The 27578-nt window shown below is 28.8% G+C and overlaps 1 protein-coding gene across 6 annotated transcripts; it reads right to left on the reverse strand.

Moving 5' to 3' along the window:
* Positions 1 to 17799: 17799 nt before the first annotated feature.
* LOC107462923 (uncharacterized) lies at positions 17800 to 27371 on the reverse strand. Of its 6 annotated transcripts, XR_008002022.1 has the most exons (8): positions 26824 to 26925; positions 26474 to 26715; positions 25999 to 26071; positions 19510 to 19617; positions 18714 to 18795; positions 18261 to 18611; positions 18046 to 18177; positions 17800 to 17971 (listed from the first exon to the last, which is right to left on the reverse strand). XR_008002022.1 is itself a non-coding variant. In XM_052252607.1 (6 exons), exons 5-6 carry the CDS (start codon positions 24829 to 24831, stop codon positions 22517 to 22519), a joined length of 1947 nt encoding a protein of 648 aa, XP_052108567.1. In that variant the 5' UTR covers positions 24832 to 25031; positions 25178 to 25309; positions 25999 to 26071; positions 26474 to 26715; positions 26824 to 27371; the 3' UTR covers positions 22515 to 22516. The 6 variants fall into 6 exon arrangements, 5 of the variants coding, with proteins under 5 accessions (XP_052108567.1, XP_052108569.1, XP_052108568.1 ...); XM_052252607.1 differs by lacking the exons at positions 17800 to 17971; positions 18046 to 18177; positions 18261 to 18611; positions 18714 to 18795; positions 19510 to 19617 and adding exons at positions 22515 to 23104; positions 23473 to 25031; positions 25178 to 25309 and having other exon boundaries at positions 26824 to 27371; XM_052252609.1 differs by lacking the exons at positions 17800 to 17971; positions 18046 to 18177; positions 18261 to 18611; positions 18714 to 18795; positions 19510 to 19617 and adding exons at positions 22515 to 23104; positions 23473 to 25031; positions 25178 to 25343 and having other exon boundaries at positions 26824 to 27371.
* Positions 27372 to 27578: the final 207 nt, after the last annotated feature.

A 27578-nucleotide genomic window follows, 5' to 3' on the forward strand; every position in this document is an offset into this window, starting at 1 on the left:
GAGGAGAGTGAAGGCCTTTTTATAATGAGAAGAAAGTTAGATCATATGTCCCTCAACATGACACTTGTTTCTTCTTCATATGTTTTAACTTTTTTCCTCTGTTGTGAATGTCATCTTCATCATCACTACATTATTCATGTGTGAGGAATAAGAAATTTCTTGTTCCTTTCGTTGCTGGCCTTAGCTTGTATACCATTTTACTCGACATGATAATGGGTAACCTTATCAATTACAAACATGTTAGATGTACAACAAAATCAGCTACTAAAATCAGCTTTATATATTTGTGTATAAATATATGTATTGATTAATTTATTTTTGATGTGTATTTTGTATTCTAACATATATTTCATACTAATAACTAATTTTAGTAATTAATTTTAATGTACAAATAATATTTTTGTATTAACGAGGAATGATTTTAGTGAGAAATAATTTTAGTGATTAAAATAACATTTTAGTGAGGAATAATTTTAAAGTGTAACTAAAAGTTAGATAATGTAACTGCAAATTTTAATGCTTAAGTGAATAGAGAGAATAGCGCCCACCTTTGTGTATTTAGGTTTTACTAGTCTACATGTATTAATTTTGGACAATTAGTATTAATTTTCATTTTTGATTTAACAATATCGCCCCTCCTCCAACTATATTTATATGTTTATTTATTTTGACTCCAAATATTAGTTAACTCTTGCTTTCATTTTTACTCACTTTTTTCAATCTATATTTAAATCTAGATATAATGAATTTTAAATGTCCCAAAATTATAAAATTATAAAGAATAAAGGAAAGAAAGAATTTATTAATTAAATGAAAAAATTACACTAATGAATACAAGATAAAAAAATCAATAGTCATCTTCTCCTCCAATCAACTTGTTCAAAATGACCCATTTAATAGAAAAAACAAGTACTACTTGTTCGAAACCAAATTAAATATTTTCATTTTAATAAGTTTTTTAAAAATATTTTGAAAGTTAAATTCTCTGATACTAATTCAAAGACTTTTAGCACAAATTTTAGTTTGAGATAAAACAATGAAATTAATATTGCAATTTCTTTTTTCTTTTTTAATCTTAACATATTGTCTTCATTGCTACCTATTGTGAAGCACAAAACTTTAAATTATATTTGGTTTGTGTTTTTTAGTTTTAATATTTTTTATTTTTTTAGTTTTATAAAAAAATAAAAAAACAATAAAAATAATAAAATCATATTTTTTATTTTTATTTTCTATTTTTTTTCCTTTACAAAATATAAAAATAAAAAATATTAAACTTGAAAACAGAAAATAAAAATATAAACTAAACGCACATTTTTATATCGAAACAAAGCATGAAACTTTAGTATTCTGAAAGTTAGGTTCCTTGCAATGATACTATTATGAATTAGCGGAATTATATGTAAAAATGTAATAAAATAATCAAATAACATTTTAGAAACAATTCAACTCTTGTTAGTCTTTTGACTCTTTTCCTTCCTTCCAGCTTCAGTGTAACTACCAAAATAATTGAGTTTGTGAAAGTATATATATGCCAATATTAACCCCGTAACAAACATATATGCTTTTTGGCGATAAAAGTTAGTCAAGAAGGAGCAGAGGAAAATGACAAAATGATAAAGTAGAAGATGGTGTATGGATAATACTTACTGTACTACCAAACGTATATATGTGGAATTTATGAAAAGTGGTATGAATTAGTATGCAATCAATGTCATTGATAATTAGACAACATTGGATTATGCTTGAGGCTAACAAAGAATGTGGAAATTCAGGTGCAGTCGACTTTACGTAAAGTTGATATCTAATAGCCGTTAGATGATTTGACTGATTTGACTAAATTTTTATATAACGATTTTCAGGTATGAACTTCACGTGAAGTCGACTTCACCTTAATTTTCACCCCAAAAAAAAAAGCTAAAACTGTGAATGAATGTATAAATTAAAGGGCATGATCCTTTATATATTACAACCCACAAGTATTAATTGTTTATCACACGCTTTATGTTTAAAAGAACTCTGCCTTGCTTTATTGTTATGGTTTCTTTTAATTAATTACATTTAGTTATTCCGAACATCTCTATAATTTTATTAAATTTATAATTAAAATTTTAAATTATTTTATTTTTTTAAATTAAATCCTTATTAATAACAAAAGTTAAGAAAAACATTTACAAGCTTTGAAATTATTACTATACCCATTGTTTTCACTTTATATAATTTAGTACTTGTCTAATCTTAATTTTTTTCACTGTTTTTTTTTTCTTCTACTCTTTTTCTATAAAAAAGTAGAATGCATAATCAATAATATTGATGAGGAGACATCAATAATATTAGAATAAAATATTATTTTAATTCTTAATTTTAGACCGAATCTTAATTTAATTTTTAACATTTCAAACATTTTATTTTAATTTTAAAAATAATTTAAATAAGTTTAATATTATTCCGCTATTAAATTTAACACAAATAATTCACATATTAAAAAGTCAATAGCATTCGATTTCAGTATATAAATAAAATTGGTTTACCAACAATTATTAATATAAAAGTTTTTTCTTTAATTTTGGAGTATTGATGATTAATTGTTAAAATTTGAAGTTTTATACAAAAAAGAAGTTGAAGAAAAAAAAATATTACAAAAAAATTTTGGTTATATTTTTCTAACCCATAAAAAAAGATATGACGTAACTAGTAATGTTATCAACATTCATGACACTTATTCCGTTAATTATTATTGCCAAATTTAAAAGTAAGACAACATTGACCCTATTTTAAAATTTTTTAAAATAAAAATAAGACGTTTAAAATATTAGGAACCAAATTAAAATTTGACCAAAACGTTAAATCAAAATAATACTTTACCCATAATATTATTATCAAAATACAAGAAAATAAGTAAATCAGAAACAAATTTGGTTTTCAAGGGTGAACTTTAATCTCCAAACTCCAATGTATATGTAGCTACATTGTTAAATTCATACTTTTTACATTAACTCACCATTTTGTTCAGTCATTTGGATTATCTTTGTCCTAAGTGACTTTAACTTCTCGAGAGTTAGTAGCAGTAGCCAGTAGGGGCGCCATCTTTATACAGACCACCTGAATGAAGAATGTGAGAAAGCGCCTAAAATCTTTTCTAGATATTCCTATTACTTTTGGCTCTCAATAAGGAAAGCCAAGTTAACATAAAGCTCAAGAGTATTTTAACATCTATTTTATATTAATGATTAATTTTAGCGTATGTATAATATAGTTGAAATTCAAACACTCTTGACAAATTAATTATAAAACTTAAAAATATTATTTATACACTAAAAACTTTTGACATTCGTATAAAAATACGATCATTACTAATTAATTTTGTATTGAAATTATTTTTTTATTAATAAAACAAAAAAAAATATATGTTTGATTGTTAAAAAAATACTGGTGTTAAAATACTATTTATTGTAAAGGGTGTACAAATAACAAAAATATTTGTAGCAATACAAATTCAATTAACCACTAAGATTTGTAACAAAAATAATAAATGGGTCACTCAGTCATACGAAATAAATCTTCTCCTATAAATGATAGATAAACAAAAGAAGGAAATAAATCTTCCCCCATAAATTTAACATTCCAAAATTCGAGAGAATCTAATTCTAACTATGTGGAGTTAATTTTTTTAGTTAGGAAAAATTGATTCGTAAATCTAAGTCGTGATAAAAATTCTATATAAGTACTTTGTAAAAATTTGCGATACAAATCGTAATAAAAATGTGCGCATATATGAGCGTGAAAAAATGCATTATCATGCATACGCACGATTTGACTCTTGAACAATGAGTGACTCCCCTAAAATTCTGGTTATTTTTGTATAATCTGAATTTTTAATTTTTGATACCAGTTTTTAATCGTTCATAACTTTTTCTATAAAATTCTATTTTCCTCAATTTTTAAAAGATTTTAAAGATATTTTTATTAATTTTAATTTAAGATAAATTTTATTAAATTTCAAACTCCGAACACTAAATTATGTTACATCAAAGTTGATAAAAAATAAGTTTTTACCAATTTTGCATAATTATTCATTTTCACCAATTATCAATCCAATTCAATTCAAAATTATACCAAAATTATTTCTAAGCATTCTCAACATACATTTATCAATTCTCTACCCTTCTTAATCATTCAACATCAAATTAATCAATTTCAATCTATTGTAGCCTAATCACTCAATTTCGACCCACAGAGCATATTTCACTACAATTTTCTATTCACAACAATAACCATAACTCATCCATTATCTATCTAAACTCATTATTTCAACAATAATTCACACATGACAATCACACTATTTACCATGACTTATCAAATAGAGGATACCTCAACTTATCACACCACAAACTCATATTCAATTCATTCATATGCACATTTAAATTGCTTAATAACAATTCAACTCACAAATCACAAGCAATCAATCACAACAACAATCATTTTCATTCAATCTTATTCCAAAGATAATTAATCTAAGTTTTCATACAACTTTACATAATACTTACCCGAAATTAAAACTTGTACTTTATCGACAGCGATTTTTCCAACACTCAAATTTTCTTTCCGACTAAACTCAAGCCTCAACCAACCATCCAAGCCTCCACCAAACGTTTCGTAATCAACCCAAGCATCCAAACTCGCACCAAAATCAACCAAGCTCGCAACAATTAAGCTATTTATAACAAAATTTATAATTTTCTCAACTTAGGGTTTATAAAATTGGAAAAAATTCAAAAAAAAAAAAGCTTCCTTACTTTAATCCACTCAAAATTCGGATGGAACCCACTTAAAATCCATGCTAGAGTATTCCTTAAACAACCAAAATCTCAAACATTCAACTCACACATACCAAAAACGCAAATTCCGTAGAGAATTCGAAAATAGAGCAAGGATTTTGGATTTACTCACTACAATAGTTAGATAAAATTGAAAAGGAATACGTGACGAATGCGTGGCCGCAAACAAATCGTTGATCGGAGCTACAATTTAAAAGTTATGTGAATTTGAATGTGATGAGTGAATAGTGCTTAGGGCTCACTCTCTTCTCTCTATCCGAGCCTCTCTCTCTATGTGGGGGAAAATGGCTTTTTTTTGTTTGTTGCCCACGGTATCCTTCAATCCGACAGGCCAAGGACTAATCCGTTGCGAATCGGAACTCCATTTAAGGGTCTGTCGCTGGCCAATAGGTTATTGCATGCACAAGGCGGGAATCGAAGCCCCGACACTTGCTTAAGCGGACGAGTGGGCTGACTACTCGACCAACTCAAATTGGTTAAAATGGCTTATTTGGTTGCTAAGTAAGGGGGTTTTAGTATGTGGGTTTTAGGTTTGGACTCAAGTGACGTCCAATTCAATTTTTTAGTTTTTGGCATAATTTTGGAGTAAACCTTTAAGATAAGTATTCGAGTTTAGATTCTAAATATTTTTTTGGAGTGGATTCTCTCCGATTAAAAAAAACTGGATGGTGTCAATTGTGATCTCTCACTCTTCATTGTTCTCTCTCATATTTAATTTTGGTCCTACTTATAAAGTTAATGGTGAGAGATCACACTTTATTTTTTTAAGTGTTAAAAAAACTGAAGAGGATCCATTTTCATATTTTTCTTTGTCATTTTCACACTTTTAGTTTCTTCACTCAGAGTATTGGACATATTTAAGTCGGTACAGTCAATTTTTAACATTGGTACACATTTTTTAAAATCATATTAGGAAATAAGAAAAAGAATATTCAATTTGAATTATATTTATTTTGGTTTGATTCGAAGATTTTTTTTAAATATATTTGATAATTATATAAAAATAAATAAATTAATTTACTTCATATAAATTTTCATTAAATCTAACTTAATTATTATTCTTGTTTTTGGTTTTTGTGCTGCTGAATTATCAAATCAGTGTGTCAAAAAGGTTTTAAAACTCACAATTTTTACTTCTAAAATTTTATCAATATTGGGTCAAAAAATCAAACTCAAATTACCTTTACAGTAAAAATATATCTTAACCATTTCTTACGATTTGTATCATCGTATAAATTTTAACAAAGTACTTTAATTTTATTGAATTTATTTCATGACTTAGATTCATGAATTCCATTTTTTTCTTTTTTGGTTTTTAAAGGATATTTTTTAATCTTATTAATTAATTCATATAAAAAATATATTAATTGATTCGCTCCATATAAATTTTTATTGAACCTAACTTAATCACTATCTCTGTTTTTGCTTTCTGTCGCTAAATTATCAAATCAGTGTGCCAAAAAGTCCCACCATCTTCGCTTCTATTTCATCATTGTTGGGTAAAAAAAAAATCAAACTCAAATCACATTTATAGTCAAAGTATATCTTAGCCATTTCTTACGATTTACGTCATTTTACGAATTTTCACAAGGTTTATGAGATCGATTTTTTTTATTTTTCCTGAGATTTTAATGGATCTTTTTTTATCCTTATTAATTGATTCATATAAAAAAATATTAATTGCATCGTTGTGCAAATTTTTATAAGGTACTTTAATCTTATTGAATTTCTTTCACAGCTTAGATTCATGAGTTCGATTTTTTTTCTTTCTGAATTTTTAAAGGATGTTTCTTATCCATATTAATTGATTCATATTAAAAATATATAAATTGATTCACTCCGTATAAATTGTCATTGAATCTAACCTAATCACTCGTGGTACATCGCCACCACCAGCCCACCACCCACGCCAGAGAACTCGACGATTCACAACACGCTGTTTTTCGCCTTTGGTTTGCGTTCATCGCCCTTGTTCTGCGTTTCTTTCTTCTACACTGTCGATCTATTTCTGCTTCACTTTAGAAAGGGGTTTCGATCATCGTTCCGGTTGCTTAAGTTGTCTCTCTTCTTCGGTTTTGTCTGAGCTTCTTTCTCCAAGGTAATTTTTTAAACAAATTTAAATATCAATAATTTTAGTATGAATTCTACCATTTTAGTTCTGAACTTCTGATATTAATTTTTTAAATTTTTTTAGTTTAATTCTGGTGTGATGAATGATGAAATATGGATTAAAAAGTTATTACACAAAATTGGTTAATGATATTTGATTGAAAAAAATTAAACTGATGCTTTAATATAATCACTATTCCTGTTTTTTGTTTTTTCACAGTAGAATTATCAAATCATTGTGTCAAAAGAGTTTTAAAATCTATCATTTTTGTCTTTAAAATTTCATTATTGTTGGATAAAAAAAAAATTAAACTCAAATAATGGTTACAGTAAGAATATATCTTAGCCAATTTTTACGATTTGCATCGTTGTGCGAATTTTCATAAGATACTTTAATCTTATTGAATTTTTTTTATGACTTAAATTCATGAATTTGATTATTTTTTTTCCCGGGTATTTGAAGGATATTTCTTATCCTTATTAATTGGTTCATATAAAAAATATATTAATTGATTCACTCAATATATGTTTTCATTGAATCCAATCTAATCATTACTTCTGATTTTTCTTTTTTGTCGTTGAATTATTAAATCTGTGTACCAAAAGAGTTTTAATATCTACTATTTTTACCTCTAAAATTTTATCACTTTAATCTTATTGAATTTGTTTTATGGCTTAAATTCATGAGTTGGATATTTTTCTTCTTTCTAGCTTTTTAAAAGATATTACTTACCCTTATTAATTGTTTCATATAAAAAATATAAAAAAAAATTGTGCTAAAGACCACTAAGAGATTTTAATTAACAAAAAAGACCAATTATATTAAAATTATTAAGAAAAATCAAATAGATATCATATTAAATGAAGGACCAATAAATAAGATTTGAAATGACAAAATTATCTTATTATTATCTTCTTCTCTTCTAATTGTTTGCTCCGTATTTTCTCCTTCTCAGTTATCTCTATCGCCGAAAAATAATTGGTAAAAAAAAAAATAGAATAATTTTATCATTTTAAATCTTATTTATCAATTCTATCTTAATATAATATCTATTTGGTCCTTCTTAATAATTTTAATATAATTGGTCCTTTTGGTTAATTAAAATCTTTTAAGGGTCCTTGGCACTAAATTTTTCAAACACATATTAATTGCTTCACTTCATATAAATTTTCATTAAATCTGTCCTAATCACTATATCTGTTCTTGTTTTTTCTACGCTAAATTATCAAATCAATGTGTCAAAAGAGTTTAAAACTAACATTTTTACCTTTAAAATTTCATCATTATTGGTTAAAAAAAATCAAACTCAAATCTCGTTTACAGTCAAAATATATTTTAGTCATTTATTATGATTTGCATCTTGGTATGAATTTTCACAAGGTATTTTAATCTTATTGAATTTTCTTCATCGCTTAGATTCATGAGTCTAGTTTTTTTTTTTTGGATTTTAAAAGGATATTTTTATCCTTATTAATTGATTCATATAAAAAAATATATTAATTAATTTAATCCATATAAATTTTTATTGAATCTAACTTAATCACTATCTCTGATTTTGTTTTTTATCTCTAAAATTTCATCACTTTAATCTGATTGAATTTGTTTTATGGCTTAGATTCATGAGTTCGATTTTTTTATTCTTTTTGGGTTCTTAAAGGATATTTCTTATCCTACTTAATTGATTCATAAAAAAATATATAGAAAAAATTAGTGCTAAGGACCATTAAGAGACTTTAATTAACAAAATCGACCAATTATATTAAAATTATTAAAAACAATCAAATAGATATTATATTAATGAAGGACCAATAAATAAGACCTGAATTTCTTTCCTTGTTTAAATTTATGAATTCAATTTTTTTTCTTTTTTGGATTTTAAAAGGTATTTTTTATCCTTATTAATTGATTCATATAAAATATATATTCATTAATTTACTCCATATAAATTTTTTATTGAATCTAACCTAATCATTATCCCTATTTTTATTTTTCTGTTATTGAACTATTAAATCAGTATGACAAAAAGATTTTAAAATCTATCATTTTTGTCTCTAGTATTTTAAGCTGCGGTGGGTAAAAAAAAATTAGTCTCAAATCATATTTATAGTCAAAATATATCTTAGTCATTTCTTACGATTTGTATCTTTGTACGAATTTTCACAAAATAATGTAATCTTATTCAATTTTTTTTATGACTTAGATTCATGAGTTTGATTTTTTTTTCTTTCTAGGTTTTTAATAGATATTTTTTATCCGTATTAATTGATTTATATATAAAAAAATATATTAATTAATTCACTCCATATAAACATTCATTGAATCTAACCTAATTACTATCCCTAATTTTGTTTTACTGCCACTAAATTATCAAATTAGTGTACCAAAAGAATTTTGAAATTCATCATCATTTTCGCCTCTAAAATTTTATCATTGCTGGATAAAAAAAATCAAACTCTTCAAATCACGTTTACAATTAAAATATATCTTAGCCAATTGTTATGATTTTCTTTGTTGTGCAAATTTTCACAAGATATTCTAATGTTATTGAATTTTTTTAATGGCTAGGATTCATGAGTTTTATTTTTTTTCTTTCTGAATTTTTAAAAAATATTTCTTATCCTTATTAATTGATTCATATTAAAAATATATAAATTAATTCACTCCATATAAATGTTTATTGAATCTAACCTAATCACTATTCCTGTTTTTGTTTTTTTGCTATTGAATTATCAAATCATTGTGCCAAAAAGAATTTTAAAACCCACCATTTTTGCCTCTAAAATTTTATCACTATTGGGTAAAAACAAATCAAACTCAAATAATATTACAGTCAAAATATATCTTAGCCATTTCTTACGATTTGCTTTGTTTTGCAAATTTTCACAAGATACATTAATCTTATTGATTTTTTTTTCATGGTTTAGATTCATGAGTTCGATTTTTTTTCCTTTCGGGGTTTTTAAAGGATATTTCTTATCTTTATTAATTGATTCATATAAAAAAATATATTAATTTATTCACTCAATATATGTTTTCATTGAATTTAATCTAATCACTATTCCTGATTTTATTTTTCTGTTGTTTAATTATCAAATTTGTATACCAAAAGAGTTTTAAAATCTACTATTTTTACCTTTAAAATTTAATCACTTTAATCTTTTGGAATTTATTTTATGACTTAAATTCATGAGTTTGATATTTTTCTTCTTTCTAGCTTCTTAAAGGATATTACTTACCCTTATTAATTTATTCATATAAAAATATAGAAAAAAATTTGTGCTAAAGACCATTAAGAGATTTTAATTAACAAAAAGGACCATTTACATTAAAATTGTTAAGAAAGATCAAATAGATATTATATTAATGAATGAAGGACCAATAAATAAGATTTAAAATGACAAAATTATCTTATTATTATCTTCTTCTCTTCTAATTGTTTGGTCCGTATTTACTCTTCCTCAATTATCTCTATCGCCGATATGCTTTCTTTTTCTCTTTCTCAACATATTTTTCCCGTTTTTCAGTCGGCATCATCTTCTTATGTGCCTAAGTATGATAAAATGACCATACTTAGGCGCGCAAGAAGATGATGCCGATAGAAACAAAGAAGAAGATATGTTGAAAAAGAGGAAGAGCGAGCATAACAGCAATAGAGATAATGGAGGAGAAGAAAATACGAAGCTAACAATTGGAAGAGAAGAAGATAATAGGATAATTTTATCATTTTTAATCTTATTTGTTGATCCTTTTTAAAAAAAATTATAATTATTTGGTCCTTCTTAATAATTTTGATATAATTGTTCCTTTTTGTTAATTAAAGTCTCTTAATGGTCTTTGGCGCTAATTTATCTAAACATATATTAATTGCTTCACTCCATATAAATTTTCATTGAATCTATCTTAATCACTAACTTTGTTTTTGTTTTTTCGCTACAAAATTATCAAATCAGTGTACCAAAAAATTTTAAAATCCACCATTTTTGCTTCTAAAATTTCATTCTTATTGGTTGAAAAAAATCAAACTCAAATCACGTTTACAGTCAAAATATATCCTAATCATTTTTTACAATTTGCATCGTTGTGCAAATTTTCACAAGATACTTTAATCTTATTGAATTTTTTTCATGACTTAAATTCAAAAGTTTTTTTTTTCTTTTGGGTTTTTGAAAGATATTTTTTTTTCTTATTCATTGATTCATATAAAAAATATATTAATTAATTCGCTCCATATATATAAATTTTTATTGAATCTAACTTAATCACTATTTCTAATTTTGTTTTTAGCCACTGAATTATCAAATTCGTGTACCAAAAGAGTTTTAAAATTCAACAATTTTACCTCTAAAATTTCATCACTACTTGGTAAAAAAAAAAATTAAACTCATCAAATTACGCTACAGTCAAAATATATCTTAGCCATTTGTTATGATTTGCATCGTTGTGCGAATTTTCACAAAATACTTTAATATTATTGAATTTTTTTCATGGCTTAGATTTATGAGTTCGATTTTTTTTCTTTCTAAAATTTTAAAGGATATTTCTTATCCTTATTAATTGATTCATATTAAAAGTATATAAACTGATTCACTCCATATAAATTTTTATTGAATCCAACCTAATCACTAGTCCTGTTTTTTGTAAAAGGATTTTAAAATCCACTATTTTGCCTTTAAAATTTTATCACGATTGGATAAAAAAAAATCAAACTAAAAAGTAATAGTTGCAGTCAAAATATATCTTTGCCATTTCTTACGATTTGCATCGTTTTACGAATTTTTACAATGTACTTTAATCTTATTAAATTTCTTTCATAGCTTAGATTTATGAGTTCAATTTTTTTCTTTTCTGGATATTTAAAGGATATTTCTTATCGTTATTAATTAATTCATATAAAAAAATTATATTAATTGATTCACTTAATATATGTTTTTATTGAATCTAATCTAATCACTATCTCTGATTTTATTTTTTTGCCATTGAATTATGAAATTTGTGTATCAAAAGAGTTTTAAAATCTACCATTTTTACCTCTAAAATTTTATCATTTTAATATTTTTGAATTTGTTTTATGGATTAAATTCATGAGTTTGATATTTTTCTTCTTTCTAGCTTTTTAATGGATATTACTTACCCTTATTAATTGATTCATATAAAAAAATATAGAAAAACTTTGTGCTAAAGACCATTAAAAGATTTTAATTAACAAAAAGGATCAATTATATTAAAATTATTAAGAAAGATCAAATAGATATTATATTAATAAAGGACCAATAAATAAGATTTGAAATGACAAAATTATCTTATTATTATCTTCTTCTCTTTCAATTGTTTGGTCCGTATTTTCTCCTTCTCAATTATCTCTATTGCCGATATGTTTCCTTTTTCTCTTTCTCAACATATTTTTTTCTTTTTTATGTTGGCATCATCTTCTTATGATGCCGATAGAAACAAAGAAAAAGATATGTTGAGAAAGAGGACCAAATAATTTTGATATAATTATTCTTTTATGTTAATTAAAGTCTCTTAATGGTCCTTGACACTAATTTTTCCAAATATATATTAATTGCTTCACTCCATATAAATTTTCATTGAATCTATCTTAATTACTAACTTGTTTTTATTTTTTCGCTGTGAAATTATTAATTCATTGTGCGAAAAGGGTTTTAAAATCCACTATTTTTGTCTCTTAAATTTCATCGTTATTGGTTGAAAAAAAATTAAACTCAAATCATATTTACAGTCAAAATATATCTTAGTCATTTTTTACGGTTTGTATCGTTGTGCAAACTTTTACAAGATATTTTAATCTTATTGAATTTTTTTCATGATTTAAATTCAAGAGTTTGATTTTTTTTCTTTCTGGACTTTTGAAGGATATATTTTTTTATCCTTATTCATTGATTTATATAAAAAAATATATTAATTGATTCACTCCATATAAACTTTCATTGAATCTAACTTAATCATTATTTCTGATTTTGTTTTTTTCTACTGAATTATTTAATCAGTGTACCAAAGAAGTTTTAAAATTTAATATTTTCGCCTCTAAAATTTTATCACTGTTGGATCAAAAAAAAAATCAAACTCATCAAATCATATTACAGTCAAAATATATCTTAGCCATTTGTCAAAATATATCTTAACCATTTGTTATGATTTGCATCGTAGTGCGAATTTTCACAAGGTACTCTAAAATTATTGAATTTTTTTCATGGCTTAGATTTATGAGTTCGATTTTTTTTCTTTTTGAATTTTTAAAGGATATTTCTTATCCTTATTAATTGATTCATATTAAAAATATATAAATTGATTCACTCTATCTAAATTTTTATTGAATCTAATCTAATCACTATTCCTGTTTTTTTTCTGCGGCTGAATTATCAAATCAGTGTGCCAAAAGAGTTTTAAAACCTATCATTTTTGTCTCTAAAAATTTATTACTGTTGGATAAAAAACATCAAACTCAAAAATAATGGTTACAATCAAAATATATCTTAGCCATTTCTTACGATTTGTATTGTTGTGCGAAATTTCACAAAATACTTTAATCTTATTGAATTTCTTTCATGGCTTTGATTCCTGAATTCCATTTTTTTTCTTTTCTAGAAATTTAAAGGATATTTATTATCCTTATTAATTGATTCATACAAAAAAATATATATTAATTGATTCACTCAATATATGTTTTCATTGAATCTAATCTAATCATTATGTACAAAAAGAGTTTTAAAATCTACCACTTTTACCTCTAAATTTTTATCACTTTAATCTTTTTAAATTTGTTTTATGGCTTAAATTCATAAGTTCGATATTTTTTTTCTTTCTAGCTTCTTGAAGGATATTACTTACCCTTTTTAATTGATTCATATAAAAAATATAGAAAAATTTTGTGCTAAAGACCATTAAGAATTTTAGTTAACAAAAAGGACCAATTATATTAAAATTGTTAAGAAAGATCAAATAAATTTTACATTAACAAAAGACTAATAAATAAGATTTGAAATGACAAAATTATTTTATTATTATCTTCTTTTCTTTCAACTTTTTGCTCCGTATTTTCTCCTCTTCAATTATCTCCATCGTCGATATGCTTCTTCTTTCTCTTTCTCGGCATATTTTTTTCCTTATTTCTATCGACGTGATCTTGTTGTGCGCCTAAGTATAGTAAATTGATACCATACTTAGGCGTACAAAAAGATGAAGCAGATAAAAACAAAGAAGAAGATATGTTAAGAAAGAGGAAGAGCAAACATAACATCAATAGATATAATGGAGGAGGAGAAAATACAGAGCTAACAATTGAGAGAGAAAAAGATAATAATAGAATAATTTTATCATTTCAAATCTTATTTGTTAATCTTTTTTAATATAATATCTATTTGGTCCTTCTTAACAATTTTGATATAATTGTTCCTTTTTGTTAATTAAAGTCTCTTAATGGTACTTGGCACTAATTTATCCAAACATATATTAATTGCTTCACTCCATATAAATTTTTATTGAATCTATCTTAATCACTAACTTTGTTTTTATTTTTTGCTGCGGAATTATCACATCAGTGTGCCAAAAGGGTTTTAAAATCCACCATTTTTTCCTCTAAAATTTTATCATCATTGGTTGAAAAAAAAATCAAACTCAAATTACGTTTACAATAAAAATATATCTTAGTCATTTGTTACGATTTGCATCGTTGTGCGAACTTTCATAAGATACCTTAATTTTATTGAATTTTTTTTCATGACTTAAATTCAAGAGTTTGATTTTTTTTTCTTTTTAGATTTTTCAAGGATATTTTTTATCCTTATTCACTGATTTATATAAAAAATATATTAATTAATTTGCTCCATATACATTTTCATTGAATCTAACCTAATCACTATTCTTGATTTTGTTTTTCGCCACTGAATTATCAAATTAGTATATCAAAAGAGTTTTAAAATTTAACATTTTTGCCTCTAAAATTTCATTATTACTGGATCAAAAAAAAAATAAATCAAACTCATCAAATCTCGTTACAATCAAAATATATGTTATTCATTTGTTATGATTTGCATCGTTCGGCGAATCTTTACAAGATACTCTAATATTATTGACTTCTTTTTATGGTTTAGATTCATGAGTTTAATTTTTTTTCTAAATTTTTAAAGAATATTTCTTATCCTTATTAATTGATTTATATTAAAAATATATAAATTGATGCACTTCATATAAATTTTCATTAAATCTAACCTAATCACTATTTCTATTTTTGTTTTTTCACTACTGAATTATTAAATTAATGTGCCAAAAGGGTTTTAAAACTTACAATTTTCGCCTCTAAAATTTCATCACTGTTAGGTAAAAAAATCAAACTAAAAAATAATGGTTACAATCAAAATATATCTTAGCAATTTTTTACTATTTACTTCGTTATGCGAATTTTCGCAAGATACTTTAATCTTATTGAATTTCTTTCATAACTTAGAGTCATGAGTTTGATTTTTTTCTGGATATTTAAAGAATATTTCTTATCCTTATTAATTGATTCATATAAAAAATATATTAATTAATTTACTCAATATATGTTTTTATTGAATCTAATCTAATCACTATTCTTGATTTTATTTTTTTGCTGTTGAATTATCAAATTTGTGTACCAAAAAAATTTTAAAATCTACCATTTTTTCCTCTATATTTTATCACTTAATCGTTTTGAACTTGTTTTCTGGCTTAAATTCATGAGTTCGATAGTTTTCTTCTTTCTAGCTTCTTAAATGATATTACTTACCCTTATTAATTAATTGATAGAAAAAATTTGTGCTAAAGACCTTAAGATTTTTAATGAACAAAAAGGATCAATTATATTAAAATTGTTAGGAAAGATCAAATAGATATTATATTAACAAAGTATCAATAAATAAGATTTGAAATAAAAAATTATTTTATTATTTTCTTCTCTTTCAATTGCTTGCTCCGTATTTTCTCCTCCTCAATTATCTCTATCGTCGATATGCTTCCTCTTTCTCTTTCTTGACATATTTTTTTCCTTGTTTCTGTAGGCATCATTTTGTTGTGCGCCTAAGTATGGTAAATTAATACTATACTTAGGCACAAAAAAAGATAAAGCCAATAAAAATAAAGAAGAAAATATGTGGAGAAAGAGGAAGAGCAAGCATAACGGCAATAGAGATAATGGAAGAGGAGAAAATATGGAGCTAATAATTGATAGAGAAAAAAAAATTATAGGATAATTTTATCATTTCAAATCTTATTTGTTGATTGTTTTTTAACATAATATCTATTTGGTCCTTCTTAATAATTTTGATATAATTATTCTCTTTTGTTAATTAAATCTCTTAATGGTCCTTGGCACTAATTTTTCCAAATATATATTAATTACTTCACTCCATATAAATTTTCATTGAATCTATCTTAATTATTATCTTTATTTTTGTTTTTTTTCCCGCTGAATTATCAAATCAGTGTGCCAATTTAAAACCCACTATTTTTGTCTCTAAAATTTCATCATCATTGATTTGTTGAAAAAAAAATCAAACTCAAATTACAGTCAAACTATTTCTTATGATTTGTATCATTGTGCAAACTTTTACAAGTTACTTTAATTTTATTGAATTTATTTCCTTGTTTAAATTTATGAGTTCAATTTTTTTCTTTCTGGAATTTTAAAGAATATTTCTTATCCTTATTGATTGATTCATATAAAAAAATATATTAATTAATTCACTCCATATAAATTTTTATTGAATCTGATCTAATTATTATTCTTATTTTCATAAAGGTTTTAAAATTTACCATTTTTTTAACTAATATTTATGATTGCTACGCTGGGTAAAAAAAATCAATCTCAAATTATATTTATAGTCAAAATATATCTTAGCCATTTTTTATGGTATGCATTTTTGTGCGAATTTCACAAGGTGCTTTAATTTTATTGAATTCTTTTCGTGGCTTAGATTTATGAGTTTGATTTTTTTTTCTTTTTGGATTTTTTAAGGATATTTTTTTATCCTTGTTAATTGATTTATATATAAAAAACTATATTAATTGATTCACTCCATATAAACTTTCATTGAATCTAATCTAATCACTATTCCTGTTTTTGTTTTTTCGCCACTGATAGTGTACCAAAAGAGTTTTAAAATTTATCATTTTCGCCTCTAAAATTTCATCATAATTGGGTAAAAAAAAATTAAACTCATAAAATCATGTTTACAGTCAAAATATATTTTACCCATTTATTATGATTTGTATCATTGTGCGAATTTTTACAAGGTACTCTAACCTTATTGAATTTTTTGCATCGGCTTAAATTCATGAGTTTGATTTTTTTCTTTCTAAATTTTTTAAAGGATATTTCTTATCCTTATTAATTAATTCATATTAAAAATATATAGATTGATTCACTCTATATAAATTTTCATTAAATCTAACCTAATTATTATCCTTGTTTTTATTTTTTCGTCGCTGAATTATCAAATCAGTGTACCAAAAAAATTTTAAAATCCAGTATCTTTGCCTTTGAAATTTTATCATTGTTAGATAAAAAAATCAAATTCAAATCACGTTTACATTCAAAGTATATTTTAACCATTTTTTACGATTTGTATCACTGCAAATTTTCAGAAAATTTTTTAATTTTATTAAATTTCTTTCATGACTTAGATTCATGAGTTCAATTTTTTTTTCAGGTTTTTAAAGGATATTTCTTATTCCTATTATAAAAAATAGTGAGTAATCACCTTTCTAAAAGAGTCAATTCGTTTTTACTATAAATAATCTCTTTTTGATGAGTAGAATTTTGATATTCTTTGTGGGTCATTTTCTTGGTTGATCATGATTTATTGAAAAAAAAAATCTTTTTTTACTGGTATGTTTAAAAAGATATCTGTTCCCCTATAAACATTGCCAAAACCTCCAGCCCCAAGTATGTTCTTGGAACTGAAACTATCTGTTGCCTGTTGGAGCTCTCTGAACGTGAAAGTCTTGAGATTTTCCAAGCTGACAATTCCCTCTTCCTTATATTCTGCAGCAGAGCAAAAATCATAATTAACAATTCCTCCATACATAATCTAAGAACTGTTATGTTGTGCTACCTACCACCAATAAACAGGATGGCCTGGTGCTGTCGTTTATGTCTATACCAAAAGATCTCAAAGAGCAAAACCATGAGAGAAGCACAACTAAGACTAACTCCAAGTGCAACTGTTATTTTTCTGGACTTGTGTTTTCCTAAACATGGAGATGTCAAATAGGTTTAAAATGTTGTATAAATAAAACAAGTCACAAGACAGCTAAACGTTCAAGATAGGTACCTTGTGATGATGTTTAAAATGTTGTATAAATGAAATCTCAGCATAGGCTCACAGACGATGACTTCAAGAAAAAAGGTTGGATCCAATTCATAAGGTTCCCAACTGCTGGGTTTGCAGCTAGTAGATATATGAAGACATCTCCACAAGCAAAAAGGTTATTTCTAGGATTCAAACCTGTGACCTAGCAGGCACGTTACAGTTGCACAAAAGTTCCCTCATGATTGACATTAAAAATGCAGGGTAGCCAATTAGTCCAAATTAAAAATGCACAAAGGATCTTCTCGGGGCTGCAGCACACCACCGTGATGGTCACGACATTTTGCTTCTCGTCGAATTTCTCGTCTCGAATTTCTCTTGTTCACAAAATGATAGGAAATAAAATAAACTCAATTTGATGCAGAAAAATAAATGAGATTGAAATTGTTAAGAAAGAAAAGAGAGAAGAGAACTGACGAAGGAACTTAGCGAGAACCTTCTTGACCTTCTTGTAGCATTTGTGGCATTCAAGGTCAACCTTGAGCTTCATTACAGTCACCTATATTGAACGCATGAATGTGCTCCAATTAAAAACTATAGTGACTTCAATTAAAATATTGTTTGAAATTTGGAACGATGGAAGGAATAAAAGGATGAAATCTTGAAATTCGGAACAATGAAATTTGTGATAAGGTAATAACAATAATTTTGTAATCTTTGTACATATTAGAGTCAAGGCTGCTAAGATTTTATAATAATCTATGTGAATGAATTGAAGGATTCATCTTAAAAAGATAAATAAATAAAATTAGGATAGTCAAGGTGAAACTATTGATTCAAAATTTTTACAAGATATGCAAGATTGACACAATTGGATTAAATAGGACCAAGTACATTAATCTTGTATTATTGGTCAAAGGACCTCAATCATTCAAAGTTCAAACTTTTTGGTCAATTAGAGATATTCACATTCACATCAATGCATAATAACAATAACAATGTGAAAGCAAGCATTGATTTCCAAGAATTGAACCAAAATTTCATTAAGAACTCGTTGAGACATATTATCGAACACTAGGCGTGCAAATACATCAAACAACTCAAATAACACAACCAAGCATTCTTTCAACATTCATTCACAAAATCAGCATCAATTATACACAAATTAGCAATATATCTCAGTAATTCAGTAGTAATATCAGTCAATTCAGTCCAAACCAAATAAAATTCAAACTCAAAAAATATAATAGCATTATTAATGAAATTAACTTACGATGCCAGATTTCAGTGATGAGATTTGTGGCCCTTTGGAGGTTCCACCATACAAACAAACTGACTCCACACCACAAGACTTACCAGCATCACACATAACATCTGAAATCTGCAATACAAATATATTGAACTCATCATAGTATATCTTGTCTAAAAATCTATGTTTAAAATCAATAGTAGAGTGATAAGTAGTCAACATAAGAATTAATTACCTAGATTTGTTTATATTTTCTATTTCGGTTCTGCTACGTTACTAACAGCATATCTGCCAACTTCTGCCAACTCTTATTTATAATTGTGTTTCATGGGAGTGTGTTTGTGGATGTGTCTAATAAAAATATCTTTTTTATAACTGTGTTTAATAGAAGTGTCTTTATAGATATATTTTATGGATGTGTCTCTTTATATATGTATTTAAAATATATTAATTATTAGACACATCTACGAACACACTTCCATGAAACACAAAAATAAATAAGAATTGGCAGAAGTTGGCAGATAATATGTTGGTACCCTATACTTTTCCTTTCTATTTTCAGCATCTGATCTTTATGTCTTAGTATATCTTGAGATAATTATACTAATCAAACAAATTTCAAAAGACATTGGTTAAGGCTTCCAATAAAATAAATAGGTTTAATTACTCTATTGGTCCCTATAGTTTCGCCAATTTTTCAATTAGGTCCTTACACTTTTTTTCCTTTTAATTGGGTCCTTTTAATTAGGTCTCTACTGACGGTAAACATTACAAAAAACGTTAAGAATGTGTGATTTGACCATTATGACCCTCACTTACCCCTTACAAATGAACGATATTCAGTAGGGTTCTGAGTTCTATCTCTCTTCTAATCGCCTCTTCCTCAAACTTCTCCTCCTCCGTTTGCAACCCTTACTCTTACTATGTCAATACTCATGGATCAGAGTCAGTTATCTTCAGGAGTCTGTAGTTCCAGAACTCTCGTGAAGAAGAGACATCTTTGTTTTTGTGGTGAGGCAGTTGCTATGATGTCTTCTTCGGCAGTAGCAAGCCATGGAAGAAGGTATGTTGGTTGTGGAAGAAAGCCAAAATGCAACTTCTTCGAGTGGATTGATGATGAAGAAGATGAGAATAGTGGATAGCTGAAGGAAAAGGAAAGGAGGGTTCAGTGTTTTTGTGGAGACAGTCTGATTCTTCGTAGTTCAAGTACATCAAAAAATCCAAGCAGAAGATTCATTTCTTGCCCTAATAGGAGATGCAAGTTTTTTGAGTGGGTTGATGGGAAAGAAAAAAAGTTATCTGGAGAAGATGGAGTAAACAGTTCACAGCAAGTACTTGGAAGGGTTAGAGAATTGGAGGCACAAGAAAGGAAGATAGACAGAATAAGTGTGGATCTAAAGAGATTAATTGCAGAGGTTGGAGAAGTAGATGCCTGTGTAGAAAGGTTATGTGCTGAGCTGAGTTCAGTGGAAGAGCAATTTGCTAAGATGGAAGATAGTATGAAAAAACAATACAAGATGCTAGTTATGCTGGTTTTGATATTAGGTGTTTTGATTATTGCAGTGTTATAGGTAAAGATGTAGAAAGTATGGCTGTTATGATAATGTAGAAAGCCTGTACTGTTTATGTTGAGTACAATGAAGTTATATGAATTGTTATTTAATTTTTTTAAATGAAAGTTGTTCATTTGCCATTTAATATGCATACAAGTATGATACTGTGAAAAAAGTTGGTAAAACAAAAGATGCATTGAATTATAATAGATACCATTGTTTTTTACATTATATAATGTAGGACACCTAGATAGCCACAAAATAAATGTGACACCCACTCATAACATTTTTCTACCCACATAACAAAAGTGGTCCACAACACATAATAATAGTGGTCCAAACCATAAAGAAAGCAGAGTCACAGGTGAACACAAATGCTACATTACACAAAAGATATAAAAAAAACCTAAACTCTCTTCAGCCTCAATCAAGTGTGAGGTCAACATGTTCAGGCGGCTGATTTGTTGGCTTCCTAACTCCAATCTTGAGTCTTCCACTTCTTCTCTCACCAAAGATTTTGAACTTGGGCAAAGGTTGCAATGCTGGTGCAGTGGGCAGTGATGCAGGTGTAGGCAAGGTGGTGAACAGTGATGCTGGTGTGGGTAAGGTGGTGGGCAGTGAAGGTGCAGGGGTTTGTGGAGGCTGTGAGGGTGGTGCAGGGGTGTGTGGAGGCTGTGAGGGTGGTACAAGAGTGTGTGGAGGCTGTGAGGGTTGTGCAGAGGTGTGTGGTGGCTGGGATGGGGGTGCAAGGGTGTCTGTATGATGTGAGGGTGGTACAGGGATGTGTGGTGGCTGGGATGGGGGTGCAGGGGTGTTTGTAGGCTGTGAGGGTGGTACAGTGGTGTGTGGAGGCTGTGAGGGTGGTACAGGGGTGTGTGTTGTAGCCCTCCCTCTACCCCTTCCTCTGGTCATCCCTACTGCTGCTCTTCCTCTGCCTCTCCCTTTAACCATCTTGGATCTAGCAGTAGGAGCAGCTGCAGATCCATTTGCTTCAACAGCAGCAGCAGAACCAACTCCTTCAGTTCCAGTTGCAGCATCAGATCCTTGTGTGTCTTCAGGAGCTACAAAATGAAATTGCAGTTAATAATAGTTCCTCAACATATGAACAAAATAAATTGGCAACCAATACCTGTCACTGTAGGGTTTGGACATAGTCTCCTATTGTGTCCGTATTGGCCACAATTACTGCAGGTAACAGATGTTCCAGTTCTTCTATATTTTGTTTGTATTCTGTTTTCATCGGGTTCCCTTATCCTAACCATCCTTGGCCTTCCTGGTTTTACTCTGAAAATTGGAGGGATGATGGTATCGCATTGTATCTTTGGCCACATATTTTCTCCATTGATTGGTGATATTGACTGCCCATATGTAACAAGGTATGCTGCCTTACTGTAATAGTTACTACAATAATCTTCCGGGTTGTCACCCTTCTCAAAGATAGCACAGCAAGCATGGGAACATGGCATACCACACAAACCCTAGAACCTACAACTACACCTTCCAACCATCAAATCTACCACATACCTTTCCATGATCATCCTGTTCTTATGGTGGACTTCAAACTTCAGGTCTCCGGCCCATTTAGCTTGCCACTCCATAGCTCTAACCGCGATGATATCTAGCCGTTTCTTGGGTTTTGGCAAAACAGAGCCCTCAAACCTCTCTGCCTTCTTCTTTTTCTCTACAAATCTTGTCATCAAGTAGCACCTAATCCATTCAAACATCGTCAGAATTGGCTTATCTCTTGCCTCTAGGATTCTTCCGTTGAATGCTTCCGAGATGTTGTTCATCAGCATGTCACTCTTGGCCAGAAATGTGAAGTGACTCTTTGTCCACAATTTTGGATCCAAAGCAAACAACTTGTCATAATAGTCTCTGTTGATCTTCTTTAGTTGATTCATCTTTCTTTCCCACTCTTCCACATAGGTAGCTTTGGCAATAGACAGAATAAGGTCCCTTAGTACAATACCACCCCCATATGCTTTTTTACAGTTGGCATATAAATGCCTCAAACAAAGCCTATGCTCCAGTGTTGGCAATGCCTCTTGAAAGATATCCATCAGCCCCTGATTTATTATTTCAGTGCAGAAGACAATATACCCATGTAACAGATTAATATAGCATCTAAACATAGCAGATTAATGTTCACTAACTTTAAACATGTCATATTTTGAAGATTAATGTTCAAAAGCTTAGCCATTGCATCTAAACATAGCATCACTAACATGGCAGATTTATGTTCACAAGCTTAGCCATTATATATATGCTCATATACATTTCAGATTTATATTTACAAATCCATCAATTGCATATACGATCATATACATATCAGATTCATATTCACAAGTCTCTAGTTTCATATATCATCATATACATCATATACATAGCATATTTATATTCAAATCAAATATGTTGCATAAAAATTAGGTGATACCTTTTGTTGGTCACTCATAAAAACCCACTTTCTTGATTCTCCAATGTCATTTAACAGCAACTCCAAGAACCACCCCCAACTGTCCTTAGTCTCTGCCTCTACTACAGCTACGGCAATGGAAAAGTAATTGTCATTTGGATCTCTGCCAACAGCAACTAGCAGCTGCTGTCCATGGTCACCCTTCAAGTGACATCCATCCATGCCAATAATAGGTCTACACCCTGCCAAGAAGCCTTTCTTGACTGCATCAAGGCACATGTACATTCTCATAAATCGGGGCTGGTGCGTAATAGAAGGCCTATCAACCAATATGCTAAGACTAGATCCTGGATTTGCCCTAAGTATCTCTGCACAGTAATCCCTTAGTTTAGCATACTGTTGGATTGCCCGCCCATGTACTTCTTCTCTTGCCTTCCTCCTTGCCCAGTAAGCCTTACCAACACTGATATTGGCCATGTATTTGTCTTGGATAGTCTGAATAACTATTGCAAGCTTCATCTCCTCCCCTCTACTGATGTTGTTTGCAATCTTCTTTGAGATCCAACTGCTTGATGCAAGTTTTTCACTATAAATCCTTCCACATGTATGCTTTCTATTCAAAGTCTTGATCCGGAAATAGTCAGAATCCCCCACCTTACTCGCAAAACAAACCCACTTGCACTTTCCCTTTCTTCCTTTGCAAACAACTCTACACCTCACCTTATCATTTTTTCGAAACCTAATGTCCCTACCATTCAATAGGGCATGCTCCTTAACAGCCTCTTTGAATTGACTAAGTGATTTAAATTCCAGCCCCACCTGAAATTCATACTCTCTGTTCATCTCTGCCTCATTGTATTTAGGGAACCTCTTCTTTTTTATCATATCATCTGAGTCCCCTTCATAACTGTCTATGTCATCAGTCTCATATCCATCAGATATGCCCCCAACCTGCTCATCACCCTCCCTTAAACCTTCACCACCTTCAGCTGTTCCAGCTGCTGCAGTTCTCTCATCATTTAGTGGACTCATAAATCCCCCAAATGCATTTGATTGTGGATCATTATCCTCCACCTCAAACCCAAAGTGATCCTCATGGTCACCATCATCAGCACTGTCATCAAATACCTCTTCTTCAGTAGAAGGCTCTGACTCAGCATCCATTTCAACCTCTAGCAACCCATCATTATTAGCACTGTCTTCACCTCCCTCTGGCACATAATCAGCATCAGTTGAAGTGATTTCAATCCCGTTACTTTCTCTGACTCCATCGACAACATATACCTCGCAATGTTTGTAGGAACTTGACACCAGTGACCTAGCCATTTTCATCGCATCCCCATCCGACTTCAACTCTCTAAGACCTGACTTCAAATCCATCCCAGGTTCCTTGTACCAGATCCTGGCAAAACCCTTATACCCTTGTTGCTTTAGCTGACTGACAATCTCTTGCAATGACCATTCATCAACCTCAAAATGCAAATCCTAAACCATTCCTCCTAAATACTCTACTCGTTGTCCACTGTCAACAAATTTGCCACCATGATGGATTTTGATACTGAAATCTGAATCACCCATAACTGCATACCAAAAAAAATAATGCCATAAACCCCTCTTCAAACAGTTTCAGAAAGAAAAAGGAAGCTCTTATAAACAATATGACAAATTTTCCCAGGAGAAAAATACAAAAACCCTTCAACGACTCAAAGGTTGAGCGTTGTCTTACCTAGAGGTAGAAGCAACGCCTACGACGACGGCAGTGCTGCCAGAGACACGAAACCCTCCAGCAATATTCCGGTGGAGTTGAACTTGGCAGCAGAGCGAGTTGGCAAGCAGTGAATGTGAACGGGTTTCTTCTCTGAGTTTGGGAAAAGAGAGAGAACGAACAGTTGCTAAGTGTGGGAGGGTAAAATGGTATTTCAGATAAATGTGAGTGAAAGAGAATTAGGGATTTCACATAAAGTTACCGAATCTTTAAATTAGGAACGGAATATTTCGTTAAATCCAATTGTTTGGTCACGGTAAGGACCTAATTGAAAAAAAAAAATAGGTGCAGAGACCCAATTAAAAGAAAAAAAAATGTAGGGACCTAATTAAAAAATTGGCAAAACTATAGAGACCAACAGAATAATTAAACCAAATGAATAGGTAAGACCTTAATATTTATTCCAAATGCAGACTTTTATGTTCAAATATTAACTGATGTCCATATTACTTTATTAGGATTTTGCAATCAAATATTAAAAGTAAAAGTGTTATAATGAAAAAATATATATTTAAAACTTCTAAGGATAGGTACATTTATTTATTTATTTATTTTAAAATCCTTCCACTTTTAATTTTGTTAGCAAAAAGACCGTCGTTAGCAAAAGCTCTATAGTTTTCTCTAATAAGTCCATTTAAGAATAATAATAGTTAAATAAAAAAATATTAATTATTAAGCTGATTCTTATTTGGTACATGATACAAATAACTAATTCAACACATATAAAAATATTATTTAACAATCATGCTCGGTGTATGTGAAGATTGGAGAAATAAACGTACCTTGAGGTGATCTTGAGATTGGTAGCATGCAAAATCAACGAGGTTTCTCTTATGTGGAACCAGCTCCCTTCCTCTGCAACTCAAGGGGAAAAAGACTTATTTGAAACAGATTGATTATTGCAAAATAACTAATAAAATATTTATTTGAGTTTTTTGACATTGTGAAATTTCTTTGAATAAACTATTTACTGAATTTAGGAATAATATATCCTAATTTTGATAGGTTGATCGATTTCAGATTTAGTAATTTTTTTTGTTAAAATTTAAGAAATGATTTCCCTTGAAATGATTCCCACACGCTGGCCTTCTAATCACTTCTACTATTTAGTTGCGACTTCATTGCCTCTAAATATTAATATTGAACAAAGATTGGGCCAGATTTAAGCATACTTTATTAGATTAGGTTCAACAAAGAAAGCAAATTACATGATTAGAAAATGTATTTGGAAACAAAGAGGTATAGAAAAGAATTCACCATTAGTAGTTCCATGAGGAAGGCTCCCACTAGAAGTTCTTGTAACCTTTTCCTTCCCTTTTTGCTTTCGGACACAGAAGAAAAGAGCAAGTATCAAAATAACAGCCACCAATATTGAACCTATAATAATGCCTATAATAGCCCCTGTGGTCAAGCCATTATTGCTATCAGAACTTTCATTATCAGAAACCTGTGTTTTGTTATGGGAACCAGATCTAGAGCGACGGTGACTATTGTGAGACCTGCTGGGTGGAGGAAATTACAGGGTGGATACCAGGACTGTGATGAATTTTAAAGAAGTTTGAAATATCTAAGGGAAAAATGATATCACCAAAAAAAAATCAAATTACCAAAATCTGAAACCGATAACGTTATTGGGCGAAGAAAACACTGGAAGCTTTGATTCTAAATCAATGAATTATGAGTTCAACCTGCAATAAGTGCATGCGATAGGAATCGGAACTAAGAAAAGTGAAATCCAATGTGGGAGAAAAATTAACTCAGATAAAACTAAAAATTGATAAGAGATATGGAAAAAGGATGCAATAGAACACAAATTGGGAGCACAAAAATTAGAATTGAGAGAGAATTAACTCATACCTAATTACTGGAGCGCAATTGAGTTCAATCGAAATCAGCACAACTTTGTCCGAGAAAAAGGATTTAGAACGCGATTAAGATTGAGATGAAAACTGGAAAGAGATTTGAGCGATGAAGAACCTGGAATGATGGAGAGCGAGAGCGAGAGCGAAATCGAGAAGAAGAAGGAGAAGATTGGTATGCGATTCTCACTTCTCATTGAGAATAAGGCACTGAGAGTGGTTTTGTGTGAGGAGAGTGACGAAGCAAAGAGTCATGTTTTTGAGTTTAGGTCCTTTTATTTTTTTGTTATTTTTTAAATTTTAGCTTTTTTTTAGTGGCAATAACTGAAATAGCCATTAGAATTTATAGTATTAATGGTAAATATATAATATATAATTGCCACTAAATAATAGTTTTAAAAAGAGAAATCGTGGCAATAATTTATTGCCGCTAAAAGTTTGTCGCTAAAAATCTTTTTTATGGTAGTAATAAGAGATAAAAGAAATATAAAACTTAGAAATAT

The sequence above is a fragment of the Arachis duranensis genome, chromosome 8 (genome assembly GCF_000817695.3).
Source record: "Arachis duranensis cultivar V14167 chromosome 8, aradu.V14167.gnm2.J7QH, whole genome shotgun sequence".
Lineage (NCBI taxonomy): Eukaryota > Viridiplantae > Streptophyta > Magnoliopsida > Fabales > Fabaceae > Arachis > Arachis duranensis.